Raw genomic sequence first — 20,756 nt, 5'->3', positions numbered from 1 at the left:
AACCTGGGTACCTATTTCTTTGTGCGGTGTTTGGATAATCCGACATTTTTATTTTCTTGTTATTTTTCTAAAATAGAAATTTATGCAAATTTCCACCAAATAAAAAAAAGCCTTTTTCTAGAGCTTAAAGATGTTTTATTCTAAAATAGAGGTAGACGTTACAATTAATTTCAAGATTTCATGTGGTAAAGAGCACGTAAACATATTAACTCATTACTCTGTTATCTGTGATCGACTTCACGTATGACTTCAATTCTATTTGAGGTTAAACACAAATATAGCAATTGTTATAGCAGTGAGCACTAATCATTACCTAATGACGTGCAGTCTACCTGACTGCACGTTCCTTTACTATTTTTATTCATTCGAGGGGTATTTTCCTCCCTTGAGAAGCTACAAGGCAAGAATCCCCAATCCCTGCCTACCTGCATTGACAAGGTCATTACATATCAAAGACAGGGAGGTAGGAAATATCTATCTAAATATATATAATTCAAAGATGACTGACTGACATAGTGATCTATCAACGCACAGCCCATACCACTGGACGGATTGGGTTGAAATTTGGCATGCAGGTAGATGTTATGACGTAGGCATCCGCTAAGAAAGGATTTTGATCAATTCTACACCCAAGGGGATAAAATAGGGGATGAAAATATTACTTCGTAACGCGAGCAAAGCCGCGGGCAAAAGCTCGTATACCATATATACAAAAGTAAGAAAGATCATGTACCTAAATTGAAATTCTAATATCTCTTCATACGATTTGATAAGCTAGTAGCATAATAAGTACGCAAAGCTAAACCGATTAGTGGGGAACACGTTTCATAGAACCACATTAATTGCCAATTATAGCCTAACTTCTGTTTCGAGTTGAAGATTATTTCTCCTCAGTGTATAATAACTTATTATTATGTTGTTTATTTAATAGCCTACATAGCTGACAGAACAAGGGTTTTAACCCTCTGGAGTATCCTAACTGAGGCTTATTTCTAAATCGCACACATTAGATATTTAATAGTTAAATATTCCACTATACATTTTAAGCATACTTTAAGTATTTCAAAATTCTATTCATTCTTTAATAGAGCCCCGATTGGCGAAGTGGTGACACTGTCACGCAGAGTTTTGGATTCGACTCTCTTTGTGGTTCGGCTCCGGCGGCACCACCGCCACACCTATTTCTACCTAATAACAGGAGTGTTAGGCGCTGCTGCGTTCCGGTTTAAAGGGCGTGGTAAGGGAGACAGACTTTTCCGAGGCGTTCCAGCTTAGTCCTCAGGGGTAGCGGCGCATCTGTGGCCGACCTCAGGTAGGAATATCTAATCGTATCTAAGGTTGATTACAGATGTCCATGGGCGGCAGTAGCCACTTACCATCAAGTGGACTGCATGCTCGTCTACTCCTATATTATAAAATAAATAGTTGTAATAGTAGAGTTATAAGTAGGTAAATAGTAATAGTAGTAGTTGGTAGAAACTTTTGTTCTAATATAAATTTTTGATCTAGGGCCACGAAGACCTGTATGTGTCACCTGACCTATATGCATTTGTCATTAAGTGTGGCAATGATAACGATATAAAAATCTTACCGTGAAGTCCTAACCATAAGACGTTTGTATCAAATCGAACAAATGTATGTAAGGTAGTACTACAAAGTGGCTAACTAAGAAGGGTTCACATAATCACGGCCACATAATGTATTCAACCTTTAAACCACTATCAAAATCAATCATAGTACCCTAATCGTACTCACCTACATTTAACCCAACGTCTCTGAGCAAATAGCGATCACATTAAAGGACTTTTTAAACCGCGAACGAATAACGAGCAGGAAGTGAATTGCACTATATACTTTTGTCATTGTAGAACAGTGTGGTATCAATGTATTCTTATTTAAAAGCTTTGGTAGACTTTTTTTTTGTTTTCAAGGGAGAAACCTTCAAAAGGTACCCAGTGCCGTGGTAGCGACACAGGATTATGTGGTATTTTTACCGCACTAAAACCCTCCCGGTGGTCGTCCTCTACGTTGCCAAGAGGACTCCGGGATCTCCTACGGAACGCAACCGGAGTCCTCTGAACGCGTTGCCCATTTGGGCTCCACCCAGGCGAGCTCCAGGACTCGCCACACCGTCTGGTGTTTACGACGGTATGAGACCACACATACCGCCGTCCATCCCGGAGTTGCTTACCGGATGGCTCGACCTCCCAATCTTGCCGCCCGCAACCCCGGAAGCCCCCTTTTAGTCGCCTCTTACGACAGGCAGGGGATACCGTAGCCCTATTCTAGTCCCGGGACTACAGGGACATCAAAGAAAAAATTCGGATCTTAAATTAAGATGTGTGCGATTTCACTTAATAAACTTGGTTAAACGTATTTGTGATAGACTTCCGGATGACGAGGAGTTAGTTGTTTACGCAGACAGTTACAGTTGTTCTTAGGATGCTGTGTCAATTTAACATTCGAGCATTGCATGATGTTTACTTAAATGTATTAATAAGACCAACAAACACTACTACACAAAGACTATAAAGGCATTAAATTAGTATAAGAGTTAGTGAGTAATAAGAAACTGCCTATTTATCGATGACTATATTTAGTTGTCCTAGCTTATTAAAAACACATGTTACCATGTTTCGCAATATTACATCTTAATTTTAGTAAGAGATAATGAACAGAGGAAACCTAAGCAATTATATGTAGTTTTACGATAAATTGTTGTTCCGATAGAAAAAACTTTTAAATATTTAGTTCGATCGCTCTCTGTATAACCAGCCCGTTAGACACCTGTGATGTCACATCGTTTTGAAAAGGGAAAGGAATTAGGATGGAGTGATTTAGAAAAGCATTAGAGTTAGTAAATCAAACAGGAGGCTCACCTGTTGGTACGAGACATAGTTAAGAGTGGGGCAAATAAATCAATCATTCAATAAACGAGCCCCAAGGAGAGTTGGAGCGATTTGTCATGGGGACGCCCGGAGGGGACGTCTTCTTGTAAAGGTGGTTTCACATTACGAGTTCTAATGCAACCAAATCCTCGCGGAACTTCGTCGAAGCACATGTTTTCCGTTTATTTGATGTAATTCGCCGTTTGTTTTGAATTGACTCAGATTGGTTTAAGTCAGATATTGAATATATACTAGACTACTAGTGTGGTGGTGAGTAGGTATGTAGTTTATGAACTTACAGTCATCACCACTTCTTTTTCTGTTAGGGTAGTATCGCTTCAAACTCAAACTGCTTAACCTAGCACATCGATGGTGGAAAATCACTCTTTGACTAGTCAACTGTTATTTCGTAATATATAAAAGCCTAGTATACTTGTGATTATGTACTAACTTGTGTAATAAAGGAGTTATTTCGAAAAAAAGAAAACATACTGCTTGTCATAATAAACACACCTTAAATATTTTGCGGGTCGCGTCCGCGTTTCTTTGTGAATTATGTTCCCATTACATCCGAGAGGTGTTTGCTGTCACTCGTTCTACTGTGAATGTCGGCGAGTCGATAAATGTCGAAATTGTCCCATCGGTGAAAGATGAAACGACTTCAAATTTTGTTGACTACACTGATGTTGACGTAACCCGTTCAAGTTCTTAAAAAAAGGAACTGGATACACAGCAGTGTGTGTTATATTATTATTTATGCAACATTCATACATTTATCTTAATAACGAACAGACATGTTGCCTATGGCTACTGCAGCCTGTGAACATTTGAAGCATTTCTGAATATAGAAGCATTATCACGTAACTGATATTAGTCTATAATCGTATAATGCAGAAGTTTTACGTTAAGATGTAGAAGCCTAAGATGAAACTATTGACGTAAGAAAATCTAATACAAATTATAACACAGCAGTATATAGTATAAGTATTTAAAGCAAAATGGCAGTATTGCGACAGTACCCGGACCCTTTCACACATATTTACACTCTTAGATTATGCGATAGAGCTAAATACGCTTCATAAAAGAAAGGTCAAAACTACATTTGCTTCGCTTTCACAACTTTCATATGAGTTTGTAGTATATTATAGTAATTTTATACCACCGAAACTGCGATTCAGCCAACTTCAGACAACACTAAATGCACAACTATATGCGTAGTCATGCACGCAATTAAATTTAATAGCCAAATTAGTAAAAGTTGAGTGCGCTCTAAACTTGTTTACTAAACAACGAGCTAGACGCTAATAAAACACGTAAAACACCACGACATCGTATATGTAGCTTTGGGTCTTGCAGATAGAAACTTCATTTTAAAAATGCACACCTAATTCAGCGTTTAATTAAATACCTGTACGTAGAATGTAAAAAAATATTCACTTAACGTGGAGCGAATTTTTACTGAATTCGCTCTCGAATTTATCTTCTTTACGAAAATCTTTTTAAGTGGGTATCTTCATTGTTGAAAAGGAGACTTACTACTTTATTTCTTAAAATGTAATTAGCCTTTTAACTATATTTAAAAAAAGATACAACAATTTCATTGCACTATTGTGCACCTGCCTATAAATCACGGCAGGGCGAGATTATAACGGTTACATAATTTTCCATTAGTATATAATTATGGCACTCTGAAACAATTTTGATGCATTTGAAACATTAGAGTAACATCGACAACATTTTCGCGCAAACTGAAATTTAAAATAAGTGAATCCCTTGATGTGGCTTCAATAAATACTTTATTTGTTTCATTATGCGGTCGGTGGTTGATTTGTGGACGATATCTATACTGTTTGCTTGCAAATTCATACCTTATGTTGAATATTATTATACCAGCACGTTGTTCAGCGGTTTCGATAATATTTAATTAAGTTTGTCGGTATGCAACTGTGCTGCTCTGTACAGAAATTTCATTTTGTAAAGCTTTGTTTTAAAATACTATTAAATTATATACTTACCGGTTGTTTTTAAGGGATATATTTTTGCTTTTTCTCTACCTTATATACATTTTACTTAGTTGCATATTATTTTTATTGGTATTGGTTTTGTGTGATTTTTACTTTTTTTTTTTGTTAACGGGCTCCGCCCAGGTAAGCTTGACGCTCGCCACACCGTCTGGTGGGCACGACGGTATGCGACCACACATACCGTCGTCCTTCCCGGGGTCGCTGGCCGGGCGGTTCGAGCTCCCACTCTTGCCGTCCGCAACCCCGGAAGCCCCCTTTTAGTCGCCTCTTACGACAGGCTGAGGATACCGTAGCCCTATTCTGGTCCCGGAGCTACAGGGACAGTGTGATTTTTACCTACTGAAACTCCAACGGAACACTACGGAATAAGCCAACTAGAACATACCCTTTTCGCTTTTTACTTTGTTGTTTTAATAATTAATTATTGAAACTCATTGTTGTAAACATTGTATGGTTATTATTTTTACAATACTTTTATAAAATTTATAAATTTATAAAATGTTTTTTCATGTCTTATTAGACTATTAGGTTGTATTTGTATTATATATATTCATGTATAGAAAGTTCAGTTACCATTAGACGGATTACCACTAAAAATGTGCTCGTTAGTCACAAGTCGCAAAAAGGATAAGACGCCACAGATAACTAAAGGATGACGGATTCTCGTTTGCGTTCTTTATCCTCGACATCTCAAAACAAAATCATTTAAGAACATCATCTCGGGGAGACATCCCGTTGTTACTTTTGATTTGTATAAATGTGCTTACATTACCATAGAACCCTTCCTTCCCTTTGTTCTTTCTAACGATGCCTACTTTCGTGCGCAAACATCGTCCGATTATCCGCAGATTTGTTGCAAAAATGATACGCAAATAACAATATTTTAGGCAAACAACTTATACATCCCTAAACTAACATCGCGGAGAGCCCTGGGGTCCTCTTTTGTGAGCTGGGGTCTATATTACAGTTCGTTACGTCGACGGTAGACCATCTGTTATTTTTGCCCCTTACATATTTTAATGCCCCCGAAGGAGATTTTCTTACCGCCCTCTTAACCGTTTCCAACCGATTGGGCGACTTAAATGAAACATTCAAATGCAATCTTCAACTGTGATCGCGTTTTCTTTTAATATACCTTTTCTGCTGGAATATCCCTTTCCGTTAGCAATTATGTTCTAGTAATAACTGAGTCGTTTCTCTTAGTATTCCCTAAAGAAAAAACATAACTTTTCAGTTTGACTTTCTATTTTATCGGAATGTAGCGATTGAGCGACACGAATACGTATCAGGTAATAACCTGATGAAAAATAGTCACCTTCTTTATAGACTATTGCTTCACTAATTTTCCGTTTAAATCTTTGATGAAAAACTTTTTAAGACTTTTCAACGAATATCATCTTAGCCAAGATAATATCTCGAAAATAAGTTTGTAAGTTAGTACATTGAATTTGCGATCGTATTTGTTCATTGTGATAATTCTGAGAGATAAGGTGGGATATAACAAATATTTTCACATATAATAATAATATTTGTCTCATTTGATGTTATAAAATAATAACGGTATGAAACATAGAGACATATGAGTCTGAAAAACTAAAAACTTTGATCGTTGAAAGTTATTTATGTTAATTTACGTATATTACCACGTCGTAGATCACTGATCCAACCGAATAGTCAATCCTGTAAAAACAACAGTCTGGCTTGCTAATTAGGCAGATGCGTATGATCGCGTGCTCCTTACAAAAGCATCGCGCAACTGCTTTTATTTCACAATCCAAACACTATTGTGAGAATACACCGCATAATTTCTTTTCAGAACGATATCTTCATACAAACACGAGACGTTCAAGCATTCTGCTTAAATAGTGAATAAGAAATTTGTACTTACAATGGATGTTACAAATTACAATGCTGAATATTCCATTTAAATAGCTGTACATTTGTCTCAAAGCGTTCAGAGCCGGGGATCATAAGAAATGCATAAGGTCGCAAGGAGAGGCGGATATAAGGATTCAGGGATCTCAACTCAAAAGCAAATAACACGACAAAGAAGATTATTCAACGTACTAACATTACACTTCGGAACGCATTCCACATTTTTATTTCAACAAAGCACTTACCTTAACTGGCAATGTATCGATTCTGGGATATCATTAACATAACAACAAAGCAAAATAAGCTTCCGATAGCGAGGAAATAAAGAAAGTGAACTTTGTCGATAGCAGAGTGGGTACTCATCTTAAATGTCATTGTTACTAGACTCGATTTTTATTAATATGGACGCCGCCCTGGTCTAAAGGATATCATATTAACTGTGTTTACCTTTGCCTGGGAAAAGCTAATGAATTGTTATCCGGCCTAGATGACACTGACATCCAATTATCGCCAAATACCTATAGCTTTTTTATATAACACAGGAGTAGCAGACGAGCATGCAGTCCACCTGAAGGTGAGTGGCCACTCCCGCCCATGCACATCTGTAATCAACCATAGATAAGATTAGATATTCGTACCTGAGATCGTCCACAGGTGCGCCAATACCCCTGAGGTACTAAGCTGGAACGCCTTGGAAAAGTATATCTCCCACACCACACCCTTCAAACCAGAAGATCACAGCTCTTAACACTGCTGTTATTAGGCGGAAATAGGTGAGGCTGTGATGCCACTGGAGTCGAATGACTAAGGGTTCTACCACCTTCCAGTATCCTTCCAGGGGTATTACACAGGACCACAGGTGTGGTATATTGTGCTTTATTAATGTTCATGATACAAAAACAAAAGAATCTCGGAGTAACATTTCTTAAAAAAGAGCCTTATAAGTATCTAGTCCAGTCTGCGTCTTCATACTTAAATTAATTTGAAACAATACATACATACATAGCCCCAATCAATGGAATTAATATAAGTTAACAATTAACGTTTTGACATAATACACAATATCAAACTTGTTACAAATAAATTGGCAATAGAAATTAATTAAGCAAGTACCGTGATATTTGAGTTGATTTCTCCGCCCAAATCAACTCAATTACTATTAGTCAACTATAGATTTGAAGAAGAATATTGCCGCTCTAACAATTCTAAAAAGTTACGTATAAAATACAAACGTTTAATTTAGTTCGAAAATGTTATAAATATTTATAACCAATTTAAAAACCGAAAATGGAAATAACATTTTCACACGTGATGGAGTACCTATTCGTTTTTCGCGTATGAAATAAAATTGCATTTATACCATTATTAAATTGAAACAAATGTCTATACAAATGTTTTCTAAAAATGTTGGAAAAATGTGTGCTCTATTGAACTAACAGCGGCAAATAGGCAGTTTCAAAAGTCAACTTATGTGCCTCAGTAGCATTACCATGAGTTGGCATGGAAACGCCACTATAGAAATGGTAAATAGAAAACTATTGTCATTTTGCTAGTGAATAACATAACTACTATCGTTACGGTATTTCTTGACAACGTCTGTCAAATTAATGACTCATGGGACCGAATTTGTATGGCAATAGATCATAATGACATTCGCTAGCGATTTGATTTCGATAGGTTTTTTACGTATCGAGTTACGTCACTACGGATTTTAGTTCTACGAGTAACCACCAGAGGCGCTGTACAATTTTTCATACATTTATTTTACGCAGTCGCTAGCGAGTAATACTTTTGTAAACTCATGGTAGTCCTACAGTTCAGAATACCGGTTCGATACCCGCGTCACATCCCAATACTGGGCAATTCTCTTCTCAGAATGAGAGTGTTTTAGGTAGAACACTAAGCTAGTAGGTAATGTTGGTAGACTTTACAACCCCTAAAAATTTAGAAAAAATAAGAGTCTATCAAAAATACAAACAAAACTTGTCAGGGCTTTTAAAAATTATCCGTAAAACCGGTTATTTTTATTAAATTATGCAAATTTTTAAATTTTGCAGTTCCAGCAGTTCTTGAATGATTCTTAGAAAGTTAGCTGACATTACGAAGAGCATCTATTGTACTTTTAATCGTTTCATTTATGAGCAAGCACTCCATTATAATGAGGCATCTTCTTAAATGTGTGGAGACGACATCTTCGAGTGACGACATCATATTACTAGCGAGAAGCGAGTAAGTAATATCGGTATAAATTTAACTACACATGCACATCCCAGTCTGAAAATAACGTTGGAAGTAAGAAATAACATAGAAAGCCTCTATGCAAAACAGAAAACGTCACATTTAGGTGGCAGAAACGTAAATTGTAACTAAAACATTGACTACATCGCAACACTCATTATCTACTCTAATTATATCTAGTACAATTCTGTTTTTAGGATGAATGAGTGTACAGACGTATTTGGACATCTTATACCCATTTCATTTAAATACATTGTGTAAAATTGTGTAGCAAAAATAAAAATCTACCAGTGCCAATCACTCCAAATTTACCTTTTCTTCTTGGTTTCATAATATGATAAGTATGATTATATTGTATAAGAGTTTTTATTTGTATTCTCATAGTTTTTATCACATAAATTATGATAACGCCTGTGACAAATTATTTTCATCGCTCTCGGTGCCCCGCACATAATGCAGAGTCTGAAATGAGAAGATATGCCCTTAGGCATGTCTGAAAAATGTAAAAGAAGCGGCATATTATTATTTTTGGGAAATTACGAGTGTTTTGTTACGTATCAAAGGTCAACATTTTACGCATTAAGTTTTATGTTTTTCTATGTCTACGAATATTTTATGTCAAATAATGTAAGTGTAATACACTTAAGTAAATGAATGTCATCTGTTATTCTTAAATATAGTAATACGTATTATTTCTTACTCTTTAATGAATTAAGGAATAATAAAGGTTATTATATTTTACTACTTAGTTATAATAAAATATTACGTACCTATCTTTCATTACACCGTTTAGAGCAACTATCGATTTACTATTAAAACTCGCCATATTAATCCAATATATCGTCAAGTTTCGCCAAGCTCTATCAATTAGCCAGCTGTTAGTAAATTGAAACCTAGTTGCTTACTAATCGTCGATCTCGAATCCGCAACTCGAAACTTGTACGACTAGTACAAATATGAACCTCTAGTGGCGAACGTCAACGAGCCGATAAATTACAAATCCCGCATCTAGATATGGAATGAGCCCGGGATTAGGGATTAATTGCTCGGGTTGATCTTACAGGTGCGCAAACTTGCCGACGCCCGCTTGCGGTCTCGTCTTTGGTAAGTAACGCCTACAATACAAATACACTTCGATTAACAGTTACCGTATACTTACGTAAAAGTACATAATTATGTTTATTTCATAATAATTCAATAAATAAATGGTCAGTTAATGACAACACGGATTTGTCTTTTGTTAATTACGATTATATCCGGAGTTATAAGTGGCTACTGCCGCCCACGGATATCTGTAATCAACCGCATATAAGATGATAAGCTTAGATTCTCACCTGCATTAGTACCCCTAAGGATTAAGTTAGAACGCCTGGGAAAATAGATTCTCCCGGCATATACATATGTATATTGTATAGGTCCGTATGTATGGACCTATGAGTACCTAATCTTGTTTTTTTCATTGTTGACATTGAAACATTAACGCTAATTATTTTTGTAGTTGTACTAATCTCGAGGTCTAAGTTTGCAAGGGAATTAACTTGACGGGTATATATGTATTATTAAATCATATTTATTTGAATCTAAGGATAGTCATGCACTTACCACAAACACATTATTTTAAAATAGTGCTAATAAGAAGCTATCTTGATCTCTGTATAAATTAAATGTCAACGAACCGTAAAATAACAAATCCCGCATCTAGATATGGAGTGAGCCCGGGATTAGGATTTAATTACACGGATGGTACGCAAACTTGCCAACGCCATCTTGCGGTTTGCTCCGTGTTTACAGTAACACATTTCTCAAAACTATTCCCTTTCATGTTTTTGAAGAACGAGGTGTTGTTGAATTTGATATGTTGAGCTAGACCCTTTGTTAAAGGCGATTTTCCTTTAGTTTTGGAATTACCTGAGTAGATACAAGAACTTGTATTTACTAAGTTTTGTTATAAACGTTAACTTTTATTGAAGTACCTAGAGCGAGGACGAATCTCATTTGATTTATTGAAATCAGTAAACGCTGATATTAGAAACGATGGCATTGATTTAGATAAGACTTTCAACGCAAACATATATTCATAAACTCAGACTTTTTTCGCTACGATATAATACAGGAAGTGAGATAGAAATAATTTTCCCACTTGAAATTTCATTTTTCTCAAAGCTCAAGGAAGTGTTAAATTAAACTGTTCATATTCTACTTAAGATTAAACATGTTCGTTTTGGACAAAATACTACGGTTACACCGTAGTGATGATAGCCTAGCATAAACAAACATGCCTTTCAATCGAGTGATCCGAGGTTCGAATCCCAGGAACGTCTCACCTTCTACGTGAGACGATTTTTAAAAATTATTATGGGCGTATAATTATCACTTGCTTAATACGTGAAAGAAAACGTTGTAAAAAAAATGCACACCTTAAAGTTCTTAAAATTTCGAATGGAACGCATCCCTTGCTTTCAGGACTAACATCTCCATAGTTCCATACTCAAAAAACTCAATGTGACAAAAAGGCTCTCTACCATATGTCTCCAGCGAATCCTAGGTACTTCGGACACATAGCAAGAAAACCCACTAACAACCTGGAGAGACTTATTATAACTGTAAAGGTAGGAAGCAAGAGACCTAAGGGCGGAGCCCGAAGAGATGGTCGGATCAGGACTGGATGCCAAGGTCAACGACACCTTGCACTGTGCCACGTATAAAGCTCGTGCAAAAGAAGACGGAGGAGGGTCATCACGATGATCAGCTGTGAGCGAACGACCGGAGGAAGGAAGAAAGGAAGAGTTCTTAAAAATCTCAATGGTATTAGAAATCTCAATCTACCAAACCTTTTACTCTGAGAGGAAACCCGTACCCAACAGTGGGACAGTAATAAGTAGACGAACTCAAGGGTACACAATATCGTGTATGTAAACTTAAACGCCGTCTCGGATTGATGTACCTATTTGGTTCCATTATCTCCGCTACGTTATCTACGCAATGCAAAGCAAGAGACATTTCGCTTGGGACTGCTTGGCTAAGCGAATTTGAAACGCTTGCTCGCTTTGTCAATTCCCGTGCAATCTGTGACTAAGATCAAACGAATAAACATCCTACATTATACTCGTCTATCTTCGCGCTGTATCGTCATAATTGGCGAGTAAATGAATAATTCAACAATTCATTTGAATTACCTATTAATTGTTAGTTAAGAGTATTAGTTAATTCGTTTAGTAGTATAGTAACAAAACACAGAGGTACAAGTATTATTACTATTTTATCTCGGATAGGTATCCAACACAATATATTTACTTCCGATCTATTTTCATTCCATTTTGGTAACGATGTTCCGTATGAATTGCTTCTGTCAATAAATTGTATAACAACCACAATTAACTGCGACCTTTGTACTCGACGTGGCGCAATAATGAGTACAAATATTGTAATTAAATGCATTTTGCCAATGAGGTAAGTATTTTCACTTTTCATCAGTATTCGATACTGATGATGAAATAAAACTGAATGTGGGTGAAATCACGAAATTGAAAATAACAAAACTTTTCTGAATTTTTTATCACCATATTATTTACCACTGATCACTACTAATTAGTAATGTAATGTACGAGTACATGGTTTTATTGAAAAGCTCGAAGCAATATTTTATCAAAATTAAATTATCTTATTACTATCTCAACTCAAGTTATGCAACAGTTTCAATATTATCAATATTCAATACTATATTTTTTTAATATCATCCTATTTAAATTGTACAGATTTTTTACTCGTATACACTTTATCGTCCAGTACTGTACTTATTTGTGTGTCCAAGAATCAACAGTCCTAAACAGCTTTGGTTAATAAAAAAAAAGTTATTAGCGAGTAAGCATACTTAAAGAAATCAAATATCAATAGTAATATGATCTACAATTTTAAATAATTACTTTATATGAACTTTAATAACAACATTTGTATTATAATTGGCGAGTAGGTATATTCAAGAAGATTATTAAATCTTTGAATATTCAAGCTGTTGTGCATAATTACTGGTTATGTAAAGGGATTCAGGCGAAGAACGAGTAACATGACCCCGGTCATTAGTAGACGAAAGCCTCAACATACGTATCAATAACCGAATTGCAAGCATGACAGCATCTGTTTCAAATTCTGAGACGAAATGTACTTTAACACATTGAAAAGTAGACGCACTTATGTAATACTTATATATAACACATATTACAAATGATTAAAATGGAATATATATATATATATCAACACATCGATATTCTTTTACAGTAGAGGGTCCACAGTCCACATGTTTCATTAATTTCAAAATATCACTTCTTTGAAAGAGCAAAAATGAAATATATACCAGATACCTACATTTTGAATAGACTTGTTAGCATACAAAATTTACAATTTGGTCTCTAGTAGGTACTTGTAAAAAAGTTTAAATTCGTAATTATCCATAAAGTAAAAGTGTCATATAAAGAAAAACTTTCTTAAGTTGTATCTGTAAGTTTCTTAAAAACCGCAAACAATTATTGACATATATATTTATGATCATCGTAGTAAAACAATTATTACGTTTTATCTGAAACATCCACCAAACCACTGCAAGATTTCAATGAAACGAGTTCGAAACCAGATTTTTCCCTGATCATATATCAGCGCCACCTATGTCATTTTGATTGTACTACTACGACGGACTACACGTTCATCTACGCGTAGACACGAACCATCTGCCGCGAAACGTTATTACGCCGATTGTGGCGCCACGGGGGTTTGAGGAAACTATAGTTTGATAAGCAGAAACTTTTGGAAGCAAAAGAAATAATATGTGTTACGAAGCCGGCTAAAAAGAAAGTTATTTTTGTCTTAAAAAAAATACTTACATTAGTTAAACAAAAAGTGACTTACATTTATAGACATGTTGACGACAGATTTTGGTCTCTTACCTGTAAAAAAAAATGAAAATATTATTACATGTTATTCAATAAACATTTTTTTTAACTTTATACTTTATATACTACAATAGTTTTACTACAGACTAATTGACAAATTATCTTAACAAGATTCAAATTAAATATTGTTTAAAAGAGTAAAATAAATAGATTATATAGATAGGGTATTTCGCGCATTAGCCTTTAAACTAAAAAAAAATCCAACCAAAGCATTCATATCGTTTCCACCGCGTTAATATCAATGTCATTAACTCAGATAAATTTTATTTAGACACGTCTATTAATAAATTGTAAATAATTCATGTAACAGAAAACAAACAAATAAATATTTCCTCCTCACATCTAACACTTTAACACTGTTATATTGTTATTAACTATAATTAAGTCTCAACAGTCATAAAATAAATTAACGGAACGTATAAAAATATTGTTACAAAAATTAGAATTTTGAACGTAGTGCATGCAATAAAAAGCTCAGTGGGTTCAAGTAATTAATATTCTAGTGGACGACGCACGTCCGGCCGGCACCCGTCGCGCCGTCAAATATTTACACCTGACTTTAATTCCACGAGTACTTTTATAATATACAATAAGCTATAAGGCTCGTTAGACAGGGAATTTTAATTTTTTAATTACAAGGGCAATGACCTTCCGTATGGTCGGGAGCTGGTTGAAAATTTAAAGGCGTCAGTTGGGAGTTAGGATGTTTCGTGAAAGTGTTTTAAATGTACCTATGTATAAGTCAAATAGTGGATTTTATATTTAAGTTTTATAAAACCGATAACTGCCCTAATAAGGGTTATAATTTATCATTTTAAACTTGGTTGGTCGGTTGGCGGTTCTTACGCGATATAAACGCCAACCGGCGTTTTGTTTCATTCGTGATGTAATTGTAAGAGCTAATAACGCATAGACACAGTATTTCAAAAATCTTTTGCTGATTATCAAAATGACGTAACATCGGTATCAAGATAGCGCTTTAATATTTGTTTTTAAAGATTAATTAATTTTAAACCTGAATTATGAAATTTATGCTCAATCGTCATGAATAGAAGTCAAAACAAAATCTACCATAAACATGTAGCTAATTTTTGTCGAACATGGTGTGTTAATAACGTACTCAAAAATTATAGCCGTGTATGTAACCTCAGTTGCGGTGCTTTATGAAGAAACAGCGAGAGTCCGTCGAGATTAATTAGAAGAGTCATAATTAAGTAAAGAATCAACACATGTCGGTCTTCTCCTTAATAGGCGTAGATTACCATAGACTAGATAACAAATAGAAAACTATATTATAGAAATAATACTTGCGTAGTAGATAATATTATTAATGTAATTTATATGTATAAACTTGAAGGTTATTTAAAGTAACCATTGATTATAATCTATAGATTCTAATAAAACCGTCCTACGTTTATAGTAGGTAATTGAAACATTTATCACGACGTAAAAATAAATAAATAAAAAAAGACTTAAAAATTCTTACTTAACTATGGTTTACTTGTCTATGCTGCATCATTCGAATGTAAGCTAAGGTGTACAAGATAAGAAATAATTAAAACACTGTTATATATGATTTAAAAAAATATGAGGAATAAAGTCATAATGAGGAGAATTTGTGATGCGTTGCGGCGCCGTGCCGCTCCCCAAAATGCATGAAGCTTGAACATACAGTAATGATCATTGACTCATTAATATTAATTATTAATACTACACCCAGGAAGAAACTATATTAAATATCATCCTATGTTTTTCTTTACGAATGAGGGTGTTAGGTACAAAACAATTTAATTTATATTCTATTATTATAGCACAATTTGGAGCAGTGTAATATTTTGAAAGGATAATTATAATATTGCAATGTTTCGAACATTTTTTTGCGTTGATTTGACTTTTCTTAGTTCAGGCGTTTCTGGACGCAGATCCGACGCCAATTAATTGGGCAAAAGGCCACGAAGGAAATTTTACTAGTGCCATTAGATACATGCTCCATGTCAAACTAATATTCTACTTAGATGGTCAAAGAATTTGGGATAGGTACCTAATTAACGCTAATACAAGAACTCTGGAAATATATAAGAACATATTTTTCTCGAAAAAATATACTCCCTTAATTAATTCGTTACACATTTCATGAAACATTAAACACTTTATCACTAAATATTCTGGAATTTATCATGGTAATGTATTGACCTAAAATAAATATGCGCATTAAATATTCTGCACCATTTACAAATTGCTCCATATTTGCGTAAGTAATCGAATAAAATACTTATTCTTAATTGTTCTAGCACACGGTAAGAACGGTACACAATCTCGTGCCTACAGAATGTTTGCTGCCAACCGCTTGTGCTGCGTTTGTTTCACAAGTTTACTTGTACGTAACTGGACCTTTTTTTTTCTGAAAAATTGTCATACCACAATATACGAGTATTATGAGGATAATGATTTTTTATTGATGCCGTACCGATGCTATTTTCACTCTGTATTTTAGACGTGACTTCTTAGTCGTAAAATGATGAATACTATATATATTCAACATATATATATATTGTTATATATTTACTTGCCATCGTACCCAGGCAGGACAGCGTTAATAGTGTAGAAAGTACTTATGCATGAATTGATTACATGCTCAATTAAATGCATGCACATGCTATCTTAAATCACTTATTGTGCAATAGTTACGAGATAACATAGTAAAGCCTACACATAAAAAGGTAAACCATGAAATGGACTTCTTAATGATGCCTTAACTGTTTATACTGTAAAGTTTTTGAGTAAGTTCATATGAAAAGTTTAAAAATAAACATTGTAATATATGAAATACTTATTTTATGTACAGTTACGATTTATCGCTGTTATGGTGCTGCTGTATTTGTATTTTAAGTTTCGTATATTTATACGAAACCTATTCTACTACCTATATAAGCCTATTCGTACGAAGTGAATCTGTAACTCTGGATTTTTGAAACGTTCTATGGAACATAAATTCTTTATTTATCACTAATTTTAACAGTCACTACGAAATGTTATATGCTTAGAGCCGTTCAAAAAATTTTCAATTGCATGTAAAGTCTGCCAATACAAACTTGACTGTAAGTGTTGAGCACAAAACCTAAACACTTCTCATTCTTCTCACCTGAGCTCAACAACCCAGATTTGCTGACTATATAAGGCTAACCTCTAACTATGCAAAGTATACTGGAAATGTTACTAAGCAGACAAGTAACAGTGAAATGTAAACGAAGCACTGGCAGAGGCGTACACGGTGGAACCATTATCGGCGATGTACAGCGGTTGGAAGCGGTTACACATGAATGAAATACCACACACTGTGTACATTGATCATCAGGCAAAAACAAGTTTAAGATAATTGAAGACCCTCAATATATTTTAGATTATATTACGGTATTTTTAGTCGAATAATAAAGGCACCAAGTTTTAATTAACTTTTTCATGAATAGGACTCGTATGTGGTCACTGTCACATATGGACATCTGTAATTAACGAATTATAGAAAAAGTAAAAAAAAACGCAAATATACAAACTATTATGGTTAGGGTTATAACAGAATCATGAAAAAATTTAATTTTAAATAATCAGAAAAGTATTATTTTTATGTATTCAGTATCTATAGGTACTTGTTTAAGATAGCCAGGACAAAATTTCGCATGAATCACAAATTACTGTTTAATGAATAGAAACCGATGGGATAAAGTGCAATTTCTGCAAACTCCTACACTAGCAGACAAAACATCAGATTTAATGTTACCTGTTGAAATAATTTGTGATTCAATCCATCCGTGTTGCAAGCAATGATTCATGTTTGTGTAATTTTCGTAAGCATTCACAGTACTTTATCTGTCGGTCATAAATATTATCAACAATTCTTGTAAATTTGTTTTTTGGAAATCTAAACTTTGTGAAGGATTAAATGATCTGAAGTCTACACGATGGCAAATAGTCATTTCCGTGTACCCATCTGCAGAACCACTATACCTGACACAAAAGCATTTCTACTTCTGAGGACTAAGATGGTCACACGTAAATCAGTGATAATCATGCAACTATAGCATAGTGGTTGAAACTCGGACTCTCGACTGAGGGATCCGAAGTTCAAATCCCAGGCACGCCGCTCTAATTATTCAACCACCTCCAATTTTTCAAAGTAGCAGTGAAGGAAAACATAAATCTGTATATATGAGAGATTTTAAAAAATCTCAAAGGTATGTGAACTACGCACTTGGCCAGCGCGGTGGACTGTGGCCTAAACCCCTCTGACTCTGAGAGGAGACGCGTACCCAGCAGTAGGATAGTAATGGGTTGGCGACGAAGCCAGATGTAGTTACATATATGTACATACGTAAGTACATATGCTACGCAATTGTCACTTATATTATTTTATTAAGTACATTATAAGTATTAACGAAGCTTGCAATGTTGCGTGTAAAAACAGGATATTCTTTAATAAACGCAATGCATTTAGCGTGAACTCTGTCATATTGCAATATTTACATATTTGCACATGCATTGCTAATAACATCTTTAAAAGACGGTAAATATTGAATACATATATTTAAATTTGAAAGCGACTCGTGTAGTATTATAAACACAAAGTACGTTTTACAAGTAGAAAGTCACGGGTTCGATCTCTGGACATGGAGAAATTAAAGGAAATATGCGTAAGTGAGTTACTGGACGCTATTACATAAATGAGACATCCTGCATAACGTGTGCTTATTATTTAATGTATATTTTATAGGTAGTATTTATACTTAATGGTTCTACCACGGCTACAACAGTACATACTCCAGATGGCAGAGTTTGGTAAGGGAGTTCTATTTAACCCTTTGAGGCAGTAACGCATTGGGCATTCCTAATCTATTTGCGATCAGTAACACATATTCATTCATATAGTAACGATAGTATCGTGACATAAATTGGTAGGCAGGGTTAGTGTAACTTAAAAATATCGGTATATCTTGTTCGAGGCGAGGAGGCGAGGAGTTCGATTTTTCAAAGTTACGTGCGTAAGACACCATCAGGTGTTCTACATGCTGCTCTGCTACCCCCATAATGAATACATAAAAATAGTCTCCAACACGGCACAAGTGTAACCTAGTAATTGTATAAAATGCGTACTTTATCACCACGGTCCGTTGTCGGAAACGTAGTGAGCGACATCATAATGGCGATATCCACAATGAAAAGCACGATGACAATTGTTCCGTTCTAACACTATCTCGCAAGTGTCCACCCGCTTCGCTTTCGAATAAATAATACAAATGTTTAGAACATAGTAACACACTTGACCATTAGATAAATGTTTTATAGCGTGGTTGATTCAGACAGAAACCTTATAACGTCAAATGATGTAATTGGTTTCTCTGAAATGGTCTAACTTACTAAATTCTGAATAAGAATCACAAAAATGACGCGAATAATTAAAATATTTTTATTGTTGTGTATAGATGACACTGTTAGGATGTATGATTGTGAATGAAACCTGCCCGAGGACAAGATGAACGGTGATGGTCCATCACTTGTACTGTAAGTTTAAGATGAGGAATGCAAATAAAAATCATACCAAATAATCCATGAAAAGTCAATTACGGAGATTAATATTTGTTTAAGTTATGAGAACGGAAGTGTGTATGGCTCGTTGGTTCAGTTTTATTTTTTAAGTTAGCCAATCGTAGCGGAAAAAACCATTTATGAAAATTTTACGTTACCTAAAAATGGGAAACAGATTTTTTTACAAATAAGATATTTCTGTCCAGCTTATATTTATTAGTTTTTAGTATCACGCAAAAACTAACTACGAAATCAAATTACCTTTGTTAATAAACCTTATTTTTACACTAGACGGTTACGAAACATTAGTAATTTGACTGAGTGCGCTTGTGCGTTGATTCCTGCGGTTGCCGCGGTCGACTCACTCTAATAAAGCTGTGAGTACATAGAATAACAGTACAATTCCCCGTTCCCTGCCTAAATAGCGACCGACAAACCGTGCACATAAATAATGCAACTATAGCAGTGACGTCACCGCCAGAGTCCCGCGTTGAACAGTTGTGTTATGCACAGTTTAGCGTTTAGTGTTCCTGACGCGCGATTAACGGATGTGATGAATGGATTATGATCCTTGGATTGACATTGTTTTCCGTTAACGTTTAATTTACACATACACAGTTGCACATTAATTATCAGGAACAATTTATGTGGACGATCTTTATCTCACATCTGGTGCGTTTGTACGCACTTTTAAAAGATTCTAGTTACAACCCTTTTTAGATTTCTCTTCTTGGAATCTATATTATATTATCATTTCTTTCTTTCTATTTTTTTCCCCACAACAAGGCGTAGGACTGAGATACAATTCACTAGTGTGCTCTTGGAAATCATGACCTGCCAACAAACTTTCTTCGTCATCCAGTCACCCATCGACTTTTAACCGCGCCCAACATTGCTTAACATTACACATCGGTTATAAACTACATTAACTACGGGTCGACATGCGTTTCCTTAAATGTATTATCCTTTTCCTTTCAGTCATCTGTGCCCGCTAATCTTGGAAAGGGCTTAGCAAATATATGGAATTTATGCATAAAAATTAAGGAAACAGCGGAACTGCACAGAGGTTGATTGTTTCATAAATCCATTAAGATATAAATGGCAAATCCAACGCGGATGTTTTCTTCCCAAACACCGCAGCGATTCAACTACGGCGGTATTCCAAACACGTAATGTAAAGCGCTCATTCGGAATAAATCTCACTCACGACT

General features: G+C 35.0%; 1 protein-coding gene across 4 annotated transcripts in view; it reads right to left on the bottom strand.

The window, feature by feature from the left end:
- The window catches only part of heph (polypyrimidine tract-binding protein 1 heph), a 534,307-nt gene that overhangs the window by 326,083 nt on the left and 187,468 nt on the right, over positions 1 to 20,756 (bottom strand). For 3 of the 4 annotated variants that reach the window (XM_073084198.1, XM_073084200.1, XM_073084199.1), the window contains exon 3: positions 13,925 to 13,962. The exons of the other annotated variant lie outside the window; for it this stretch is intronic. In XM_073084198.1, coding sequence (XP_072940299.1) covers positions 13,925 to 13,936 — 12 coding nt within the window. In that variant the 5' untranslated portion in view covers positions 13,937 to 13,962. The remainder of the gene's footprint in view (positions 1 to 13,924; positions 13,963 to 20,756) is intronic. 4 annotated transcript variants of the gene reach the window in all.

This window comes from Epargyreus clarus, unplaced genomic scaffold, assembly GCF_041222505.1.
Source record: "Epargyreus clarus isolate Ecla_fem2 unplaced genomic scaffold, WU_Ecla_fem_2.2 ptg000021l, whole genome shotgun sequence".
Classification (NCBI taxonomy): Eukaryota; Metazoa; Arthropoda; class Insecta; order Lepidoptera; family Hesperiidae; genus Epargyreus; species Epargyreus clarus.
This window is presented reverse-complemented; position numbering and strand designations above follow the sequence as displayed.